The 23,854-nt window shown below is 48.1% G+C and overlaps 1 protein-coding gene across 2 annotated transcripts in view; it reads left to right on the forward strand.

The window, feature by feature from the left end:
• pcnx1 (pecanex 1) overlaps positions 1–17,683 on the forward strand; it is a 107,638-nt gene extending 89,955 nt beyond the window's left edge. For both annotated transcript variants that reach the window (XM_041847315.2, XM_041847312.2), the window contains 6 exons: positions 727–957; positions 1,805–2,079; positions 3,243–3,478; positions 14,733–15,148; positions 15,484–15,624; positions 15,983–17,683. In XM_041847315.2, the coding sequence (XP_041703249.1) occupies positions 727–957; positions 1,805–2,079; positions 3,243–3,478; positions 14,733–15,148; positions 15,484–15,624; positions 15,983–16,123 (1,440 nt within the window). In that variant the 3' untranslated portion in view covers positions 16,124–17,683. The remainder of the gene's footprint in view (positions 1–726; positions 958–1,804; positions 2,080–3,242; positions 3,479–14,732; positions 15,149–15,483; positions 15,625–15,982) is intronic.
• Positions 17,684–23,854: the final 6,171 nt, after the last annotated feature.

Below are 23,854 nucleotides of genomic sequence, written 5' to 3' on the forward strand. Positions count from 1 at the left end.
TACCTGGGATACGCATGTCACTCAAACTACACCAGGTGAGCGTTACCTGGGATCCGCATGTCACTCAAACTACACCAGGTGAGAGTTACCTGGGATACGCATGTCACTCAAACTACACCAGGTGAGCGTTACCTGGGATCCGCATGTCACTCAAACTACACCAGGTGAGCGTTACCTGGGATCCGCATGTCACTCAAACTACACCAGGTGAGCGTTACCTGGGATACGCATGTCACTCAAACTACACCAGGTGAGAGTTACCTGGGATACGCATGTCACTCAAACTACACCAGGTGAGAGTTACCTGGGATACGCATGTCACTCAAACTACACCAGGTGAGAGTTACCTGGGATACGCATGTCACTCAAACTACACCAGGTGAGAGTTACCTGGGATACGCATGTCACTCAAACTACACCAGGTGAGAGTTACCTGGGATACGCATGTCACTCAAACCACACCAGGTGAGGGCGGCTCCATCTGTACTAGCTGTTTGAGTAGGACAGGGAAACCTGTTCCATGTCAACTCTGTATTGCTCTAGTTAAGTCTCAACCAAAACCCCTATAGTGGTTTACTTTTGCCTTTCCTACAGAACGTTTTCCTCTGGGGTGCTATTGACCCAAAAGGTGTCCCATAAATGAACAGAAATATTGTCCAGTAACCACCTCATTGGACTTCCATAGTGTATCTTTAAGTAACTCTCTCCTCTCTCTTTCTCTCCCAGGACCATTTCACATCTCCAGATGAGTATGACGAACCAGTGGTTCTGTTCCAGGCCATCTCGTCTCACCAGCAGAACCTGGTGATCGCCCACGAGGGTGACCCGGCCTGGCGCAGCGCCGTGCTCTCCAACTCGCCCTCACTACTCGCCCTGCGCCACGTCCTGGACGAGGGAACCAATGAGTACAAGATCATCATGCTCAACAGACGATACCTCAGCTTCAGGGTCATCAAGGTGCGACAGACCTGGTGACAGAGGAGAAAGGAGGCCAGGACAGAGCTTAGGAAGGAGAGAGAGAGAGAGAGAGAGAGAGGGAGAGCGAGAGACAGAGAGAAGAGAGAGAGAGAGAGAGAGAGAGAGAGAGAGAGCGAGGGAGCGAGAGATGGGAGGCCAGGACAGAGCTTAGGAAGAAGAGGAGAGAGAAGGGAGGCCAGGACAGAGCTTAGGAAGAAGAGGAGAGAGATGGGAGGCCAGGACAGAGTTTAGGAAGGAGAGGAGAGAGAGAGAGAGAGAGAAAGGAGGCCAGGACAGAGCTTAGGAAGAAGAGGAGAGAGAGAGAGAGAAGGGAGGCCAGGACAGAGCTTAGGAAGAAGAGGAGAGAGAGAGAGAAGGGAGGCCAGGACAGAGCTTAGGAAGAAGAGGAGAGAGATGGGAGGCCAGGACAGAGCTTAGGAAGAAGAGGAGAGAGATGGGAGGCCAGGACAGAGCTTAGCAAGGAGGGGAGAGAGATGGGAGGCCAGGACAGAGCTTAGCAAGGAGGGGAGACCACGAGAGAGAGCGAAGGGGAGGCCAGTGTTGACCAACGTCAGCAGAAGCCTGAACCAGAGGAAGTACTGAAAGAAACATGCGGGGGAAAGATACATTAAATAGGATGAGAGGAGAGGGAGGAAACCAGCTGTTGATTAGGCATAAACAAGACTTTGCTCAACTTCTCATGTTGTCATTTATACTGTACATTCATGAACTTCAGGCAGTGAGCTTTAAGGATATGTGATGTGTTACACAATGGGACTATAGAATGAAGTAGTTTTTTTAAACTGTATGAACTATCTGAATTGATTCTGTGATCGTCCTCCTGCAGGTGAATAAGGAGTGTGTCCGTGGTCTGTGGGCGGGACAGCAGCAGGAGCTGGTGTTCTTACGGAACAGGAACCCGGAACGCGGAAGCATCCAGAACGCCAAACAGGCGCTACGCAACATGATCAACTCCTCATGTGACCAGCCCATTGGATACCCCATCTACGTGTCGCCCCTGACTACGTCCTATTGCAACTCCCACACACAGCTAGGTCACATCCTGGGAGGACCAATCAGCATCGGGAATATAAGGAACTTCATCGTCAGTACCTGGCACAGGTAGGATTCTGGGTATGTCCCAATTTATCTTTCCTCCCTCCCAAAGTGTACACTTGTTCACTTCCCTTCACTAATTGAAAAAGCAATGACTGGTATAAGAATATTGGTGGAAACTCCCATTTAACCCATGCCTCTACCAAGCCAATGCTTTTAGATTTGTGGGAAGCAGTGAAGGAGTGAAGCAGTGAAGGAGTGTACACTTCAGGAGGAAGGAAATATTATTGAGACGCACCCCCCCCCTCTCTAAAATGTATTCTAGGGAGTTAACTTGCCACTGTGGTTCTGCTTGCTTTTTGGGGGTCTTGACCTGGTTACTTTAAAACACTGTGCTTGCTTTTTGGGGTGTTGGCCTGGTTACTGTAAAACACTGTGCTTGCTTTATGGGGTGTTGGCCTGGTTACTGTAAAACACTGTGCTTGCTTTATGGGGTGTTGGCCTGGTTACTGTAAAACACTGTGCTTGCTTTATGGGGTGTTGGCCTGTACTGTAAACAGTGCTTGCTTTATGGGGTGTTGGCCTGGTTACTGTAAAACACTGTGCTTGCTTTATGGGGTGTTGGCCTGGTTACTGTAAAACACTGTGCTTGCTTTATGGGGTGTTGGCCTGGTTACTGTAAAACACTGTGCTTGCTTTATGGGTGTTCTTTCTGTAAAACACTGTGCTTGCTTTATGGGGTGTTGGCCTGGTTACTGTAAAACACTGTGCTTGCTTTTTGGGGTGTTGGCCTGGTTATTGTAAAACACTGTGCTTGCTTTATGGGGTGTTGGCCTGGTTACTGTAAAACACTGACACCTGTTGATGTATTTCTGTCATTATTTGTGCCAGTGGGGTGTCACTGTGTTCTCTCTGAATGTTCCTTCTGTAATCCAACCACAGTTAGAGCAATGGACTTTACTTAATAGGTTTATTAGTCAGGTTCAATGCACATTAGTCAACGATTCTGTAAATGTGCCAGATTTAGCCAGCCGGATGATCTCGCTTGCTCTCTCGATCTGTTCCCCCCATCTCTCTCTTACTCTCTCTTTCCACCTGTCGCTCACTTCCCTCCCCCATCTCTCTCTCTCTCTGTCTGTTCCCCCTCCCTCCTTCCCCCTCTCTCTCCTTCTCTCTCTCTCTCCCCCCCCCCCTCTCTCTGTTCCCTCCTCACCCCCCCCGCTCTCTAGATTGCGTAAGGGCTGTGGTGCTGGCTGTAACAGTGGTGGGAACATTGAGGACTCTGATGCAGGGGGCTTGTCCTGTGCCAGTGGTAACGGGACAGGGCTGAGCGGTGACTCCCAGCAGAGCTCGGTGTCCCAGGGGGGGCTGTCTGGACCGGCCGCTCCCCTGGCCTACCAGCCACACAATATGGGTGAGGACCACCACCACATACATCACCATGGACACCACCACCAGGGCTGGGGTGAGTCCTTTTCAATTCTGAAATTTAAAAGGAATTTCCTGAATTAACTGAAAATAAACAAATCTCTAAAACAAAAAACTGTGTGCCACTTGACCAGTTTGTTATTGAAGAATTCTGATGTGTTCCCATCTGACCTGGTGATCTTCTCTCCTCTCCATACAGGCACCAACTAACCTGTATCTCTCTTGTCCTCTCCATACAGGCACCAACTAACCTGTATCTCTCCTGTCCTCTCCATACAGGCACCAACTAACCTGTATCTCTCCATACAGGCACCAACTAACCTGTATCTCTCTTGTCCTCTCCATACAGGCACCAACTAACCTGTATCTCTCCTGTCCTCTCCATACAGGCACCAACTAACCTGTATCTCTCCATACAGGCACCAACTAACCTGTATCTCTCCTGTCCTCTCCATACAGGCACCAACTAACCTGTATCTCTCCATACAGGCACCAACTAACCTGTATCTCTCCATACAGGCACCAACTAACCTGTATCTCTCCTGTCCTCTCCATACAGGCACCAACTAACCTGTATCTCTCCTGTCCTCTCCATACAGGCACCAACTAACCTGTATCTCTCCATACAGGCACCAACTAACCTGTATCTCTCCATACAGGCACCAACTAACCTGTATCTCTCCTGTCCTCTCCATACAGGCACCAACTAACCTGTATCTCTCCATACAGGCACCAACTAACCTGTATCTCTCCTATTCTCTCCATACAGGCACCAACTAACCTGTATCTCTCCTATTCTCTCCATACAGGCACCAACTAACCTGTATCTCTCTTGTCCTCTCCATACAGGCACCAACTAACCTGTATCTCTCCTGTCCTCTCCATACAGGCGCCAACTAACCTGTATCTCTCCATACAGGCACCAACTAACCTGTATCTCTTCTGTCCTCTCCATACAGGCACCAACTAACCTGTATCTCTCCTGTCCTCTCCATACAGGCACCAACTAACCTGTATCTCTCCTGTCCTCTCCATACAGGCACCAACTAACCTGTATCTCTCCTGTCCTCTCCATACAGGCACCAACTAACCTGTATCTCTCCTTTCCTCTCCATACAGGCACCAACTAACCTGTATCTCTCCATACAGTCACCAACTAACCTGTATCTCTCCATACAGGCACCAACTAACCTGTATCTCTCCTGTCCTCTCCATACAGGCACCAACTAACCTGTATCTCTCCTGTCCTCTCCATACAGGCACCAACTAACCTGTATCTCTCCTGTCCTCTCCATCCAGGCACCAACTAACCTGTATCTCTCCTGTCCTCTCCATCCAGGCACCAACTAACCTGTATCTCTCCTGTCCTCTCCATACAGGCACCAACTAACCTGTATCTCTCCATACAGGCACCAACTAACCTGTATCTCTCCTGTCCTCTCCATACAGGCACCAACTAACCTGTATCTCTCCTGTCCTCTCCATACAGGCACCAACTAACCTGTATCTCTCCTGTCCCTCTCCATACAGGCACCAACTAACCTGTATCTCTCCTGTCCTCTCCATCCAGGCACCAACTAACCTGTATCTCTCCTGTCCTCTCCATACAGGCACCAACTAACCTGTATCTCTCCTTTCCTCTCCATACAGGCACCAACTAACATGTATCTCTCCATCCAGGCACCAACTAACCTGTATCTCTCCTGTCCTCTCCATACAGGCACCAACTAACCTGTATCTCTCCTGTCCTCTCCATACAGGCACCAACTAACCTGTATCTCTCCTGTCCTCTCCATACAGGCACCAACTAACCTGTATCTCTCCTGTCCTCTCCATACAGGCACCAACTAACCTGTATCTCTCCTGTCCTCTCCCATACAGGCACCAACTAACCTGTATCTCTCCTGTCCTCTCCATACAGGCACCAACTAACCTGTATCTCTCCTCTCCATACAGGCACCAACTAACCTGTATCTCTCTGTCTCCATCAGGCCAACTATGTCTCTCTCCATCCAGGCACCAACTAACCTGTATCTCTCCTGTCCTCTCCATACAGGCACCAACTAACCTGTATCTCTCCTGTCCTCTCTATCCAGGCACCAACTAACCTGTATCTCTCCTGTCCTCCCATCCAGGCACCAACTAAATCCCTGTATCTCTCTGTCCTCTCCATCCAGGCACCAACCAACCTGTATCTCTCCTGTCCTCCTCCATCCAGGCACCAACTAACCTGTATCTCTCCTGTCCTCTCCATCCAGGCACCAACTAACCTGTATCTCTCCTGTCCTCTCATCCAGGCACCAACTAACCTGTATCTCTCCTGTCCTCTCCATCCAGGCACCAACTAACCTGTATCTCTCCTGTCCTCTCCATCCAGGCACCAACTAACCTGTATCTCTCCTGTCCTCTCATCCAGGCACCAACTAACCTGTATCTCTCCTGTCCTCTCCATCCAGGCACCAACTAACCTGTATCTCTCCTGTCCTCTCCATACAGGCACCAACTAACCTGTATCTCCATCCAGGCACCCATTAACCTGCATCTCTCCTGTCCTCTCCATCCAGGGCACCAACTAACCTGTATCTCTCCTGTCCTCTCCATCCAGGCACCAACTAACCTGTATCTCTCCCTGTCCTCTCCATCCAGGCACCAACTAACCTGTATCTCTCCATCGCACCAACTAACCTGTATCTCTCCATACAGGCACCAACTAACCTGTATCTCTCCTGTCCTCTCCATCCAGGCACCAACTAACCTGTATCTCTCCTGTCCTCTCCATCCAGGCACCAACTAACCTGTATCTCTCCATACAGGCACCAACTAACCTGTATCTCTCCATACAGGCACCAACTAACCTGTATCTCTCCTGTCCTCTCCATACAGGCACCAACTAACCTGTATCTCTCCTGTCCTCTCCATCCAGGCACCAACTAACCTGTATCTCTCCTGTCCTCTCCATCCAGGCACCAACTAACCTGTATCTCTTGCATACAGGCACCAACTAACCTGTATCTCCCTGTCCTCTCCATCCAGGCACCAACTAACCTGTATCTCTCCTGTCCTCTCATCCAGGCACCAACTAACCTGTATCTCTCCTGTCCTCTCCATCCAGGCACCAACTAACCTGTATCTCTCCTGTCCTCTCCATCCAGGCACCAACTAACCTGTATCTCTCCTGTCCTCTCCATCCAGGCACCAACTAACCTGTATCTCTCCTGTCCTCTCATCCAGGCACCAACTAACCTGTATCTCTCCTGTCCTCTCCATCCAGGCACCAACTAACCTGTATCTCTCCTGTCCTCTCCATCCAGGCACCAATTAACCTGTATCTCTCCATCCAGGCACCAGTTAACCTGTATCTCTCCTGTCCTCTCCATCCAGGCACCAACTAACCTGTATCTCTCACTGTTCCTCTCCATACAGGCACCAACTAACCTGTATCTCTCTCCTGTCCTCTCCATCCAGGCATCCACTAATCTGTATCTCTCCTGTCCTCTCCATCCAGGCACCAACAAACCTGTATCTCTCCTGTCCTCTCCATCCAGGCACCAACTAACCTGTATCTCCTGCTCTCCATCAGGCACCAACTAACCTGATCTCTCTGTCCTCTCCATCCAGGCACCAACTAACCTGTATCTCTCCTGTCCTCTCCATCCAGGCACCAACTAACCTGTATCTCTCTGTCCTCTCCATCCAGGCACCAACTAACCTGTATCTCTCCTGTCCTCTCCATCCAGGCACCAACTAACCTGTATCTCTCCTGTCTCTCCATCCAGGCACCAACTAACCTGTATCTCTGTCCTCTCATCCAGGCACCAACTAACCTGTATCTCTCCTGTCCTCTCCATCCAGGCACCAACTAACCTGTATCTCTCCTGTCCTCTCCATCCAGGCACCAACTAACCTGTATCTCTCCTGTCCTCTCCATCTCAGGCACCAACTAACCTGTATCTCTCCTGTCCTCTCCATCCAGGCACCAACTAACCTGTATCTCTCCTGTCCTCTCCATCCAGGCACCAACTAACCTGTATCTCTCCTGTCCTCTCCATCCAGGCACCAACTAACCTGTATCTCTCCTGTCCTCTCCATCCAGGCACCAACTAACCTGTATCTCTCCTGTCCTCTCCATCCAGGCACCAACTAACCTGTATCTCTCCTGTCCTCTCCATCCAGGCACCAACTAACCTGTATCTCTCCTGTCCTCTCCATCCAGGCACCAACTAACCTGTATCTCTCTCCTGTCCTCCTCCATCCAGGCACCAACTAACCTGTATCTCTCCTGTCCTCTCCATCCAGGCACCAACTAACCTGTATCTCTCGTCCCCATCCAGGCACCAACTAACCTGTATCTCTCCTGTCCTCTCCATCCAGGCACCAACTAACCTGTATCTCTCCTGTCCTCTCCATCCAGGCACCAACTAACCTGTATCTCTCCTGTCCTCTCCATCCAGGCACCAACTAACCTGTATCTCTCCTGTCCTCTCCATCCAGGCACCAACTAACCTGTATCTCTCCTGTCCTCTCCATCCAGGCACCAACTAACCTGTATCTCTCCTGTCCTCTCCATCCAGGCACAACTAACCTGTATCTCTCCTGTCCTCTCCATCCAGGCACCAACTAACCTGTATCTCTCCATCCAGGCACCAACTAACCTGTATCTCTCCTGTCCTCTCCATCCAGGCACCAACTAACCTGTATCTCTCCTGTCCTCTCCATACAGGCACCAACTAACCTGTATCTCTCCATCCAGGCACCAACTAACCTGTATCTCTCCTGTCCTCTCCATCCAGGCACCAACTAACCTGTATCTCTCCTGTCCCTCTCCATCCAGGCACCAACTAACCTGTATCTCTCCTGTCCTCTCCATCCAGGCACCAACTAACCTGTATCTCTCCTGTCCTCTCCATCCAGGCACCAACTAACCTGTATCTCTCCTGTCCTCTCCATCCAGGCACCAACTAACCTGTATCTCTCCTGTCCTCTCCATCCAGGCACCAACTAACCTGTATCTCTCCTGTCCTCTCCATCCAGGCACCAACTAACCTGTATCTCTCCTGTCCTCTCCATCCAGGCACCAACTAACCTGTATCTCTCCTGTCCTCTCCATCCAGGCACCAACTAACCTGTATCTCTCCTGTCCTCTCCATCCAGGCACCAACTAACCTGTATCTCTCCTGTCCTCTCCATCCAGGCACCAACTAACCTGTATCTCTCCTGTCCTCTCCATCCAGGCACCAACTAACCTGTATCTCTCCTGTCCTCTCCATCCAGGCACCAACTAACCTGTATCTCTCTCCTGTCCTCTCCATCCAGGCACCAACTAACCTGTATCTCTCCTGTCCTCTCCATCCAGGCACCAACTAACCTGTATCTCTCCTGTCCTCTCCATCCAGGCACCAACTAACCTGTATCTCTCCTGTCCTCTCCATCCAGGCACCAACTAACCTGTATCTCTCCTGTCCTCTCCATCCAGACACCAACTAACCTGTATCTCTCCTGTCCTCTCCATCCAGGCACCAACTAACCTGTATCTCTCCTGTCCTCTCCATCCAGACACCAACTAACCTGTATCTCTCCTGTCCTCTCCATCCAGGCACCAACTAACCTGTATCTCTCCTGTCCTCTCCATCCAGACACCAACTAACCTGTATCTCTCCTGTCCTCTCCATCCAGGCACCAACTAACCTGTATCTCTCCTGTCCTCTCCATCCAGGCACCAACTAACCTGTATCTCTCCTGTCCTCTCCATCCAGGCACCAACTAACCTGTATCTCTCCTGTCCTCTCCATCCAGGCACCAACTAACCTGTATCTCTCCTGTCCTCTCCATCCAGGCACCAACTAACCTGTATCTCTCCTGTCCTCTCCATCCAGGCACCAACTAACCTGTATCTCTCCTGTCCTCTCCATCCAGGCACCAACTAACCTGTATCTCTCCTGTCCTCTCCATCCAGGCACCAACTAACCTGTATCTCTCCTGTCCTCTCCATCCAGGCACCAACTAACCTGTATCTCTCCTGTCCTTCCATCCAGGCACCAACTAACCTGTATCTCTCCTGTCCTCTCCATCCAGGCACCAACTAACCTGTATCTCTCCTGTCCTCTCCATCCAGGCACCAACTAACCTGTATCTCTCCTGTCCTCTCCATCCAGGCACCAACTAACCTGTATCTCTCCTGTCCTCTCCATCCAGGCACCAACTAACCTGTATCTCTCCTGTCCTCTCCATCCAGGCACCAACTAACCTGTATCTCTCCTGTCCTCTCCATCCAGGCACCAACTAACCTGTATCTCTCCTCCTCTCCATCCAGGCACCAACTAACCTGTATCTCTCCTGTCCTCTCCATCCAGGCACCAACTAACCTGTATCTCTCCTGTCCTCTCCATCCAGGCACCAGTTAACCTGTATCTCTCCTGTCCTCTCCATCCAGGCACCAACTAACCTGTATCTCTCCTGTCCTCATCTCAGGCACCAACTAACCTGTATCTCCCCTGTCCTCTCATCCAGGCACCAACTAACCTGTATCTCTCCTGTCCTCTCCATCCAGGCACCAACTAACCTGTATCTCTCCTGTCCTCTCCATCCAGGCACCAACTAACCTGTATCTCTCCTGTCCTCTCCATCCAGGCACCAACTAACCTGTATCTCTCCTGTCCTCTCCATCCAGGCACCAACTAACCTGTATCTCTCCTGTCCTCTCCATCCAGGCACCAACTAACCTGTATCTCTCCTGTCCTCTCCATCCAGGCACCAACTAACCTGTATCTCTCCTGTCCTCTCCATCCAGGCACCAACTAACCTGTATCTCTCCTGTCCTCTCCATCCAGGCACCAACTAACCTGTATCTCTCCTGTCCTCTCCATCCAGGCACCAACTAACCTGTATCTCTCCTGTCCTCTCCATCCAGGCACCAACTAACCTGTATCTCTCCTGTCCTCTCCATCCAGGCACCAACTAACCTGTATCTCCCTGTCCTCTCCATCCAGGCACCAACTAACCTGTATCTCTCCTGTCCTCTCCATCCAGGCACCAACTAACCTGTATCTCTCCTGTCCTCTCCATCCAGGCACCAACTAACCTGTATCTCTCCTGTCCTCTCCATCCAGGCACCAACTAACCTGTATCTCTCCTGTCCTCTCCATCCAGGCACCAACTAACCTGTATCTCTCCTGTCCTCTCCATCCAGGCACCAACTAACCTGTATCTCTCCTGTATCTCTCCATCCAGGCACCAACTAACCTGTATCTCTCCTGTCCTCTCCATCCAGGCACCAACTAACCTGTATCTCTCCTGTCCTCTCCATCCAGGCACCAACTAACCTGTATCTCTCCTGTCCTCTCCATCCAGGCACCAACTAACCTGTATCTCTCCTGTCCTCTCCATCCAGGCACCAACTAACCTGTATCTCTCCTGTCCTCTCCATCCAGGCACCAACTAACCTGTATCTCTCCTGTCCTCTCCATCCAGGCACCAACTAACCTGTATCTCTCCTGTCCTCTCCATCCAGGCACCAACTAACCTGTATCTCTCCTGTCCTCTCCATCCAGGCACCAACTAACCTGTATCTCTCCTGTCCTCTCCATCCAGGCACCAACTAACCTGTATCTCTCCTGTCCTCTCCATCCAGGCACCAACTAACCTGTATCTCTCCTGTCCTCTCCATCCAGGCACCAACTAACCTGTATCTCTCCTGTCCTCTCCATCCAGGCACCAACTAACCTGTATCTCTCCTGTCCTCTCCATCCAGGCACCAACTAACCTGTATCTCTCCTGTCCTCTCCATCCAGGCACCAACTAACCTGTATCTCTCCTGTCCTCTCCATCCAGGCACCAACTAACCTGTATCTCTCCTGTCCTCCCATCCAGGCACCAACTAACCTGTATCTCTCCTGTCCTCTCCATCCAGGCACCAACTAACCTGTATCTCTCCTGTCCTCTCCATCCAGGCACCAACTAACCTGTATCTCTCCTGTCCTCTCCATCCAGGCACCAACTAACCTGTATCTCTCCTGTCCTCTCCATCCAGGCACCAACTAACCTGTATCTCTCCTGTCCTCTCCATCCAGGCACCAACTAACCTGTATCTCTCCTGTCCTCTCCATCCAGGCACCAACTAACCTGTATCTCTCCTGTCCTCTCCATCCAGGCACCAACTAACCTGTATCTCTCCTGTCCTCTCCATCCAGGCACCAACTAACCTGTATCTCTCCTGTCCTCTCCATCCAGGCACCAACTAACCTGTATCTCTCCTGTCCTCTCCATCCAGGCACCAACTAACCTGTATCTCTCCTGTTCCCTCTCCATCCAGGCACCAACTAACCTGTATCTCTCCTGTCCTCTCCATCCAGGCACCAACTAACCTGTATCTCTCTCTGTCCTCTCCATCCAGGCACCAACTAACCTGTATCTCTCCTGTCCTCTCCATCCAGGCACCAACTAACCTGTATCTCTCCTGTCCTCTCCATCCAGGCACCAACTAACCTGTATCTCTCCTGTCCTCTCCATCCAGGCACCAACTAACCTGTATCTCTCCTGTCCTCTCCATCCAGGCACCAACTAACCTGTATCTCTCCTGTCCTCTCCATCCAGGCACCAACTAACCTGTATCTCTCCTGTCCTCTCCATCCAGGCACCAACTAACCTGTATCTCTCCTGTCCTCTCCATCCAGGCACCAACTAACCTGTATCTCTCCTGTCTCTCTCCATCCAGGCACCAACTAACCTGTATCTCTCCTGTATCTCTCCATCCACGCTAACCTTAACCCCTGTCCTCTCCATCCAGGCACCAACTAACCTGTATCTCTCCTGTCCTCTCCATCCAGGCACCAACTAACCTGTATCTCTCCTGTCCTCTCCATCCAGGCACCAACTAACCTGTATCTCTCCATCCAGGCACCAACTAACCTGTATCTCTCCTGTCCTCTCCATCCAGGCACCAACTAACCTGTATCTCTCCATCCAGGCACCAACTAACCTGTATCTCTCCTGTCCTCTCCATCCAGGCACCAACTAACCTGTATCTCTCCTGTCCTCTCCATCCAGGCACCAACTAACCTGTATCTCTCCTGTCCTCTCCATCCAGGCACCAACTAACCTGTATCTCTCCTGTCCTCTCCATCCAGGCACCAACTAACCTGTATCTCTCCTGTCCTCTCCATCCAGGCACCAGTTAACCTGTATCTCTCCTGTCCTCTCCATCCAGGCACCAGTTAACCTGTATCTCTCCTGTCCTCTCCATCCAGGCACCAGTTAACCTGTATCTCTCCTGTCCTCTCCATCCAGGCACCAGTTAACCTGTATCTCTCCTGTCCTCTCCATCCAGGCACCAACTAACCTGTATCTCTCCATCCAGGCACCAACTAACCTGTATCTCTCCTGTCCTCTCCATCCAGGCACCAACTAACCTGTATCTCTCCTGTCCTCTCCATCCAGGCACCAACTAACCTGTATCTCTCCTGTCCTCTCCATCCAGGCACCAACTAACCTGTATCTCTCCTGTCCTCTCCATCCAGGCACCAGTTAACCTGTATCTCTCCTGTCCTCTCCATCCAGGCACCAACTAACCTGTATCTCTCCATCCAGGCACCAACTAACCTGTATCTCTCCTGTCTCTCCATCCAGGCACCAACTAACCTGTATCTCTCCTGTCCTCTCCATCCAGGCACCAACTAACCTGTATCTCTCCTGTCCTCTCCATCCAGGCACCAACTAACCTGTATCTCTCCTGTCCTCTCCATCCAGGCACCAGCTAACCTGTATCTCTCCTGTCCTCTCCATCCAGGCACCAGTTAACCTGTATCTCTCCATCCAGGCACCAGTTAACCTGTATCTCTCCTGTCCTCTCCATCCAGGCACCAGTTAACCTGTATCTCTCCATCCAGGCACCAGTTAACCTGTATCTCTCCATCCAGGCACCAGTTAACCTGTATCTCTCCATCCAGGCACCAGTTAACCTGTATCTCTCCATCCAGGCACCAGTTAACCTGTATCTCTCCATCCAGGCACCAGTTAACCTGTCTCTCTCCATCCAGGCACCAGCTAACCTGTATCTCTCTCCATCCAGGCACCAGTTAACCTGTATCTCTCCATCCAGGCACCAGTTAACCTGTATCTCTCCATCCAGGCACCAGTTAACCTGTCCTCTCCATCCAGGCACCAGTTAACCTGTATCTCTCCATCCAGGCACCAACTAACCTGTATCTCTCCATCCAGGCACCAGTTAACCTGTCTCTCTCCATCCAGGCACCAGTTAACCTGTATCTCTCCATCCAGGCACCAGTTAACCTGTATCTCCCATCCAGGCACCAGTTAACCTGTATCTCTCCATCCAGGCACCAGTTAACCTGTATCTCTCCATCCAGGCACCAGTTAACCTGTATCTCTCCTGTCCTCTCCATCCAGGCACCAGTTAACCTGTATCTCTCCATCCAGGCACCAGTTAACCTGTATCTCCCTCAGGCACCAGTTAACCTGTATCTCTCTCCATCCAGGCACCGTTAACCTGTCCTCTCCATCTAGGCACCAACTAACCTGTCCTCTCCATCCAGGCACCAACTAACCTGTACCTCTCCATCCAGGCACCAGTTAACCTGTATCTCTCCATCCAGGCACCAGTTAACCTGTATCTCTCCATCCAGGCACCAGTTAACCTGTCCCTCTCCATCCAGGCACCAGTTAACCTGTATCTCTCCATCCAGGCACCAGTTAACCTGTCCTCTCCATCCAGGCACCAGTTAACCTGTCCTCTCCATCCAGGCACCAGTTAACCTGTCCTCTCCATCCAGGCACCAGTTAACCTGTATCTCTCCATCCAGGCACCAGTTAACCTGTATCTCTCCATCCAGGCACCAGTTAACCTGTATCTCTCCATCCAGGCACCAGTTAACCTGTATCTCTCCATCCAGGCACCAGTTAACCTGTCCTCTCCATCCAGGCACCAGTTAACCTGTCTCTCTCCATCCAGGCACCAGTTAACCTGTCCTCTCCATCCAGGCACCAGTTAACCTGTATCTCTCCATCCAGGCACCAGTTAACCTGTATCTCTCCATCCAGGCACCAGTTAACCTGTATCTCTCCATCCAGGCACCAGTTAACCTGTATCTCTCCATCCAGGCACCAGTTAACCTGTATCTCTCCATCCAGGCACCAGCTAACCTGTATCTCTCCATCCAGGCACCAGTTAACCTGTATCTCTCCATCCAGGCACCAGTTAACCTGTCCTCTCCATCCAGGCACCAGTTAACCTGTATCTCTCCATCCAGGCACCAGTTAACCTGTATCTCTCCATCCAGGCACCAGTCAGAGCTCCCAGTCGGTCCAGTCTGGTCTGGTGCACCACTCCCCAGCCCGAGCCTCCGTAACCAGCCAGTCCTCATCGTACCGCTATAACAGCAGCCGCCACTCATCTCTCCGTACCTCGGCCACAGGCCTGGAGCCCTGCCGGCGCTCCTCCACCAGCCAGCTGTCCCTCCGCACCCTCCCCACCTCCCTGCAGCTCCGCCTGGGCTCAGGGTCCTCCTCGGACCCCTCCGCCTCCCTCTCCTCCCACAGTATCCCACCCTGTAAGAGACATACCCTAGTGGGCCTGCTGGGGAACGACGGGCTGTGTAGCGCCATGGCTGACCCGCTGGGTCAACACCATCACCACAACCAACACAACCCGGCTCTGTCCACCGTACGACGAGACGACATCTCCTACAGAGTGCAGGTTGGTCAGGAGAAAAACCTAACACTTCGATAGAACTGTCTCTCAGAGGTATTAAAGGGACAGTTCACCTAAACTAGAAAATAAGTTATGTTTCCTTTTCTATAGACTGCTTTCAGGGTAAAGAAACATACAAGTAATTTAGAAATTTGTAGGATGGATACTTTACTTTAGATCAGTGTTTCTCAAATCCAGTCCTCAAGCCCCTTGATAAGTTGAATGAGGTGTTCTTATCCGGGCTATTGAGAAACTGCTTTAGAAAACCAGCAAAGGTAAAATCAAAGTTATTTGACGGTGCTGTTCTGACCAGGTGTGATTTAATGTACCTACCCCACCAGATCGTGGATGTGAGCCAGGTGCTGGAGATCATTAACCTGTCGAAGCGGAAGGAGCTGCAGTGGCCCGACGAGACGGTGAGGCTGAGGGCAGGACGCAGCTGCTGGAGAGACTGGCGCCCCCTGGAGGGCATGGAGGGACATGTAAGTCCCTCTACCCCCCTCATCTCAGTCAAGTTTACAAGAATCACTTCTAGCATTTTTATAAAATTTCAATATATTGATGCTGTATTCAATATTATATTCAGTATTAAATGTATCGATACATATCAAGGAATTACTTTCTGTTCTTACTCACCTCTTATCTCTCGCTCTCTCTTTCCGATTCCTTCATGCTTCCTCCCCTCTGCTGTCTCCGTCACCAACCCTTCTCTCTCTTCCTTCTCTATCTCTCTCTCCCCCCTCTTTCACCAACCCTTCTCTATCTCTCTCTCCCCCCTCCGTCACCAACCCTTCTCTATCTCTCTCTCCCCCCTCCGTCGTCACCAACCCTTCTCTCCAGGTGATTCACCGGTGGGTGCCTTGTAGCCGTGACCTCACCAGCCGCTCCCATATAGACAAGACCATCCTGCTGGTTCAGGTGGATGATAAACTGGTCCCCATCATAGAGACTGGGGTCATAGAGCTGGGAGCCGAGGTCTGACTGGGCCTGAGACAGGATCCCGTTCATTAGGCACCAAACGGACTGAAACAGTCTGAAACGGGGAGGGGCTACCTGGACTTTTCTGTTTTCCGTTGCACAACATTTTGAAACCTGGGGTGTATACGGTCTGCCCTAACGATTACACCCTAGTCCTCCTGGGAGTAACCCAGTCAGAGGTCAGAGGTCAGGGTTCACCTTACTGCAGGCCGAGGAGCAGGCCAGCCTGCAGACAGACCGTGAGGAAAGGAAGATATCCCTTTGTCCTCTCTGTCCTCTGTCGTCTCTCCTCTATCCTCTCCTCCGTGGCCTGGAAACCGAGAAGTGGTCGAGTGGTCGAGGAGTGTGTCAGTTCATTAGTAGGCAAACGGAAGACGGTCCTACCCTCCTCGATAGCTTCCTTTTGGCGAGGAAGCACAAGTGTATCCTACCGCAGAAGAGTTTTGATATCTGCCGCACCCCCCTTTTTGAATCAGCTGTTGTATTATGAGAGGAGAAAAGCACGTTTAAAAACGGCATGCTACTTCTCCCTTTTATCTAGAAAATGTCTTGCATAACTAACTTAATTCTGTTTTTTATCCCTTTACACATTTATTTTGGAATCCACCCCTGTAAACGTCATTTGCCTGATGACACAGGCGAGTAAAAGGGGAGTTTCATACAAGCGCATTTTCGTCCACTTTCCCTCTTCTCGATTACCTTTTGACCTTTTCCAAAAAAGGAGAGGCCGCAGGAGTTTAGCAAATCTTAATTGAGAAAAAGGCCCAAAGCTGCATCCCAAATGGCACCGTATTCTCTAAATAGTGCACTACTTTTGACAAGGCACTACTTATTGCGGTGTCTGTGTGTGGTCAGCGGTTAGTGTAGAGTGCCGTTTAGGACTCTACACTCTATATGTTTGAGGAGAAAAGGAATCCAGGGAAGAGCGACGGTGGAGGAGGCAGATGGCAGTACACACTCTCTATATGTTTGAGGAGAAAAGGAATCCAGGGAAGAGCGACGGTGGAGGAGGCAGATGGCAGTACACACTCTCTATATGTTTGAGGAGAAAAGGAATCCAGGGAAGAGCGACGGTGGAGGAGGCAGATGGCAGTACACACTCTCTATATGTTTGAGGAGAAAAGGAATCCAGGGAAGGGCGACGGTGGAGGAGGCAGATGGCAGTACACACTCTCTATATGTTTGAGGAGAAAAGGAATCCAGGGAAGAGCGACGGTGGAGGAGGCAGATGGCAGTACACACACGAACACACATCTACAGTAACTTGCAAAAGTATTCATACCCCTTGGATTTCTTCCAATTTTATTGTGTTTCAAAGTGCGATTTTAAAATTGATTTCAATTGTCAACAATGTAGTCTAATGTCAAAGTGGAAGAAAAATTCAAACATTTTAAAGAATAATGCACATTTTATAACTAAAATATAGTGTCAAGTATTCAGCCCCTTTGTTTAGGCAAGCTTAAATTAGTTCAGGCTTAACAAATCGCGTAATAAGTTACATGGACTCACTCTGTGTGAAATAATAGGGGTTGAAATTATTTTGGAATGACTAACTCATCCTCTGTCCCCCATACAATATCTGTAATGTCCCTCAGTCAAGTGTTGAATTCACAGATTCAACTACAAAGACCAGGGAGCTTTTCAAAAGCCTCATAAAGAAGGGCTGTGATTGGTAGATGGGTAACGATAACAAATCAGCCATTGAATATCTCTTTAAGCTTGGTCATCTTAATAATTATGCTGTGGGTGATGTATTAAACCACCCAGACACAAAGATACGGTCGTACTTCTGAACTGAGCTGCAGGACAAGAAATGAAACCGTTCAGGGATGTTACCATGAGGCCATTGGTGATTTTAAAACAGTCAAGTTCATTGGCTGTGATGGGAGAAAACTGAGGATGGATCAACAACATTGTAGTGACTCCACAATAATGACCTAAATGACAGTGACAAGAAGAACGCAAATATACAGAATACAAATATTCCAAAACATGCATCTTGTATTCAACAAGGCACTAAAGTAATAGTGTAAACACTTTTTGGCCTAAATGCAAAGCCTTCTGTTTGGGGCAAATACAACACTAAGTAACTAACTGCCTCCTTATTTTCAAGCATGGTGGTGGCTGCATCATGGTATGGGTATGCTTGACATCAGCAAATACTGGGGAGGTTTTTCAGGATGAAAAGAAACAAGGTGGAGCCAAGCACAGGCATAATCCTAGAGGAAAACCTGCTTCATTCTGCTTTACACCTGACTCTGGGAGAGGAATTCACCTAACCTAAAACACAAGGCCAAATCTACACTGGAGTTGCTTACCAAGAAGACAGTGAATGTTCCCGAGTGGCCGAGTTAGTTTTTACTTAAATCTACTTGAAAATGGCTGTCTAGCCAAGATCCCCAACACTTTGACAGAGCTTGAAGAATTATGAAAAGAATAATGGGCAAATATTGCACAATCCAGGTGTGGAAAGCTCTTTAGAGAATTACCCAGAAAGACTCACAGCCGTAATCTTCTGCCAAAGGTGATTCTAACATGTATTGACTCAGGGAGCTGAATACTTATGCAGTCTTAAAAATGTTCAACATTTTCTTCCACTTTGACAGAGTACTTTGCTGACCAAAAATTACAATGAAATCCATTTTTAATTCCACTTTGTAAAACAATAAAATTAATAATTTTTGCAAGGCACTGTATGTGCCTTGCACTGTGTCACATGTTGCATGACAGTAACCCTATTAAGTTGAACATTGCTACCAATGGTAATTCTTATTTTCTATGCATTCCTTTATATTACTTTGACTTGTGTACACAGACTGTACACACACACACACACGTGACACACACACACGTGACACACACTAATGATGACGGTTTGAATTATGATTATGATCACAACTGCGTGTGAGGAAGTTATGTAAAAAACTGCTGTTTTATTTACCTTGTTGGTCTCAAAATAATTTTCCAAAAGAGCCTGGTCCTGAAAGTGGCATATGGTTTCACACATGACAGGACGTGTTGTTGCCAAGACTACAGAGATGCAGAAACTAGTAGTAGTACTAGACACTATTTAGTTTGTCGTCCTTGTCATTCCTATTTGTTTTTGTTTTGGAAGTTGCAAAAAAAAAAAGACATTGCGAGCAGAAAATAACTTGCACTATGATTTTTTTTTTTTTTTACAGTGATGCACTACAATCTTTGAGGTGATATCACATTTATTACAGACTCTTAGTGGCCATGGTTACCGATGCCTTGGGAATTAAAATAATGGATTCATCATTGTTTATTGTTCAGCCATTTTCATATATATATATATATATAGTGAGGGAAAAAAGTATTTGATCCCCTGCTGATTTTGTACGTTTGCCCACTGACACAAAGACATGATCAGTCTATAATTTTAATGGTAGGTTTATTTGAACAGTGAGAGACAGAATAACAACAACTAAAAATCCAGAAAAATGCATGTCAAAAATGTTATAAATTGATTTGCATTTTAATGAGGGAAATAAGTATTTGACCCCTCTGCAAAACATGACTTAGTACTTGGTGGCAAAACCCTTGTTGGCAATCACAGAGGTCAGACGTTTCTTGTAGTTGGCCACCAGGTTTGCACACATCTCAGGAGGGATTTTGTCCCACTCCTCTTTGCAGATCTTCTCCAAGTCATTAAGGTTTCGGGGCTGATGTTTGGCAACTCAAACCTTCAGCTCCTTCCACAGATTTTCTATGGGATTAAGGTCTGGAGACTGGCTAGGCCACTCCAGGACCTTAATGTGCTTCTTCTTGAGCCACTCCTTTGTTGCCTTGGCCGTGTGTTTTGGGTCATTGTCATGCTGGAATACCCATCCACGACCCAGTTTCAATGCCCTGGCTGAGGGAAGGAGGTTCTCACCCAAGATTTGATGGTACATGGCCCCGTCCATCGTCCCTTTGATGCGGTGAAGTTGTCCTGTCCCCTTAGCAGAAAAACACCCACAAAGCATAATGTTTCCACCTCCATGTTTGACGGTGGGGATGGTGTTCTTGGGGTCATAGGCAGCATTCCTCCTCCTCCAAACACGGCGAGTTGAGTTGATGCCAAAGAGCTCCATTTTGGTCTCATCTGACCACAACACTTTCACCCAGTTCTCCTCTGAATCATTCAGATGTTCATTGGCAAACTTCAGACGGCCCTGTATATGTGCTTTCTTGAGCAGGGGGACCATGCGGGCACTGCAGGATTTCAGTCCTTCACGGCGTAGTGTGTTACCAATTGTTTTCTTGGTGACTATGGTCCCAGCTGCCTTGAGATCATTGACAAGGTCCTCCCATGTAGTTCGGGGCTGATTCCTCACCGTTCTCATGATCATTGCAACTCCACGAGGTGAGATCTTGCATGGAGCCCCAGGCCGAGGGAGATTGACAGGTCTTTTGTGTTTCTTCCATTTGCGAATAATCGCACCAACTGTTGTCACCTTCTCACCAAGCTGCTTGGCGATGGTCTTGTAGCCCATTCCAGCCTTGTGTAGGTCTACAATCTTGTCCCTGACATCCTTGGAGAGCTCTTTGGTCTTGGCCATGGTGGAGAGTTTGGAATCTGATTGATTGATTGCTTCTGTGGACAGGTGTCTTTTACACAGGTAACAAACTGAGATTAGGAGCACTCCCTTTAAGAGTGTGCTCCTAATCTCAGCTCGTTACCTGTATAAAAGACACCTGGGAGCCAGAAATCTTTCTGATTGGGGATCAAATACTTATTTCCCTCATTAAAATGCAAATCAATTTATAACATTTTTGACATGCATTTTTCTGGATTTTATTGTTGTTATTCTGTCTCTCACTGTTCAAATAAACCTACCATTAAAATTATAGACTGATCATTTCTTTGTCAGTGGGCAAACGTTCAAAATCAGCAGGGGATCAAATACTTTTTTCCCTCACTGTATACACACATAATATTTTTGTTTTTAATATTTATTACTGTGAACATAGTATTTACATCTGTTTTTCATTTATGGGACAAAGGTTATATAAATGTATCAAGGACCATCGGTTGAAAAACAAGATGCCGAATTTTTGATGGACTGTTTCCCTATTTAACTTTCTTTTTCTATATGGAGAAATAAAAAGCGTTTGATTTACAGCTGGTGTATCTTTTTATATACAAAGAGTTCTAAAAATAGTGTCACTAACCACGTTTCCATAGAGTTGTTATGCGAGTTAAGTCATGCCGACATAATTAGTTCATTTGACGTGGGATCTTTTTGTGTTGGTAAAATTAATTCTGCGAGACATGTCGGTGGTAAATCCTTTATGCGCAAATATTGATATACACTGAAAAATAATATAAATGCAACATTTTCAAAGATTGAGTTACAGTTCATATAAGGAAATCAGTCAGTTTAAATAAATAAATTAGGCCCTAACCTATGGATTTCACATGACTGGGAATACAGATATGCATCTGCTGGTCACGATAATTTAGAAAAAAGGTAGGGGCGTGGATCAGAAAACCAGTCAGTATCTGGTGTGACCACCATTTGCCTCATGAAGCGTGACACATCTCCTTTGCATAGAGTTGATCAGGCTGTTGATTGTGGGATGTTGTCCCACTCCTCTTCAATGGCTGTGCGAAGTTGGGTAACATGTCTGGTGAGTATGCAGGCCATGGAAGAACTGGGACATTTTCAGCTTCCAGGAATTGTGTACATATCCTTGCAACATGGGACCGTGCATTATCATGCTGAAACATGAGGTGATGGAGACGGATGAAGGGCATGACAATGGGCCTCAGGATCTCGTCAAGGTATCTCAGTGCATTCAAATTGCCGTCAATAAAATGCAATTATGTGCGTTGTGTCGTGTATGAAGATTATGACTATTCTAGAGGGACAAAGAAAATATGTTTATCTTAGTTCAAAAGTAGCAGTTGTAGGGTGACGCCCCAGGGGGGATAGGTGATTGGACGGCAGAGGGAGCAACCCATTTTTTGGCATTGTTTATATAAGTATGAGCTAGACAAAGAGGGGGTCAGAAGCATTCAGATTATTTTGGGACGGTGCTTCTCCAGACACCGCGGGTCTGTAAACTTATGCTGTAAACTTGTGATATGAATAAAAACTTCTAATCAAGGTGCAGCCTAAGCGGACTCTTTGTTTGACAGCAATAACCACCAGCAGCCGACGCTACACGACAGTTGCATTGTCCATAGTTTATGCCTGCCCATACATACCATAACCCCACCATGGGACACTGTTCACAACGTTGACATCAGCAAACCGCTCGCCCACACGACGCCATACACTGTCTGCCATCAGCCCGGTACAGTTGAAACCGGGATTCACCGAACTGCAGCCAGGTCTAGACCCTGGTGAGGACAACGAGCACACATATGAGCTTCCCTGATACGGTTTCTGACAGTTTGTGCAGAAATTCTTCGGTTGTGCAAACCCACAGTTTCATCAGCTGTCTGGATGGCTGGTCTCAGACGATCCCGCAGGTGAAGAAGCCGGATGTGGAGGTCCTGGGCTGGCGTGGTTACATGCTACGGTTGTGAGGCATACTGCCAAATTCTCAAAAATCAACATTCAATTCTCTGGCAACAGCTCTGGTGGACATTCCTGCAGTCAGCATGCCAATTGCACGCTCCCCCAAACTTGAGACATCTGTGGCATTGTGTAGTGTGACAAAACTGTACATTTTTAGAGTGGCCTTTTATTGTCCCCAGCACAAGGTGCACCTGTGTTATGATCATGCTGTTTAATCAGCTTCTTGATATGCCACACCTGTCAGGTGGATGGATTATTTTGGTAAAGGAGAAATGCTCACTAACAGGGATGTAAACAAATTTTCGCACAAAATTTGATGGAATTAAGCATTTTGGGTGCATGGATAATTTCTTGTTTCTTTTATTTCAGCTCATGAAACATGGGACCAACATGTTACGTTTATATTTTTGTTCAGTATAATAACCATAATATCGAAGTAAACTTGGAGTCACGTGATGATTTGGTGTTCCTACCACTAGGATTTGGCAAACCATGCAGTTTATTAGGCTACAGATTAAATAAATCATTTTAGTCATTTAGCAAACGCTCTTATCCAGAGCGATTTACAGTTAGTGAGTGCATACATTTTTCATACTGGCCCCCCCGTGGGAAACGAACCCACAACCCTGGCGTTGCAAGCGCCATGCTCTACCAACTGAGCTACAGGGGACTTCACAGGGTGTTGAAAATGCACATGATGAGCGTTTCCAATAAATATCGAGGGTCTTATTCTGGTGACATGATGATCGATGCTTTACTGCATTTGACAAATAAAAATATTCTCGCTCTTACCCATAATAATCTCATCATGTAGAATAGCCTACCCGCACTTTATATACGAGCTGTTGGCTAGAGAGCACATGCCAAGAACAGTGTAGGCAAATTTGCTATTTAAAAAAATGTCTGACAACCTCCGGTAAAGTTGAAAATGTGATGGAAACACATTGAATGTTAGATTTTTAAGCCAAAAAGTAGATTTTGTGTGCACCACGACATCACGCACTGATTTTTAGTCGCAACAAGTCCGTTTGGTAGAAACGCATTACTGGTGGAAAAATATTTTCTTTATGCTAATTTTAGAATATTAGCATTAACACCTTTCGCCATTTGGATGTAAACCTAGCTATTGGTATCAATTTATGTGGAATTTAAAAATATATATGTCCTATGAAAATATATATATGTTAACATTTCAGTCAATAAC

Source organism: Coregonus clupeaformis, chromosome 25 (assembly GCF_020615455.1).
Source record: "Coregonus clupeaformis isolate EN_2021a chromosome 25, ASM2061545v1, whole genome shotgun sequence".
NCBI classification, from domain to species: domain Eukaryota; kingdom Metazoa; phylum Chordata; class Actinopteri; order Salmoniformes; family Salmonidae; genus Coregonus; species Coregonus clupeaformis.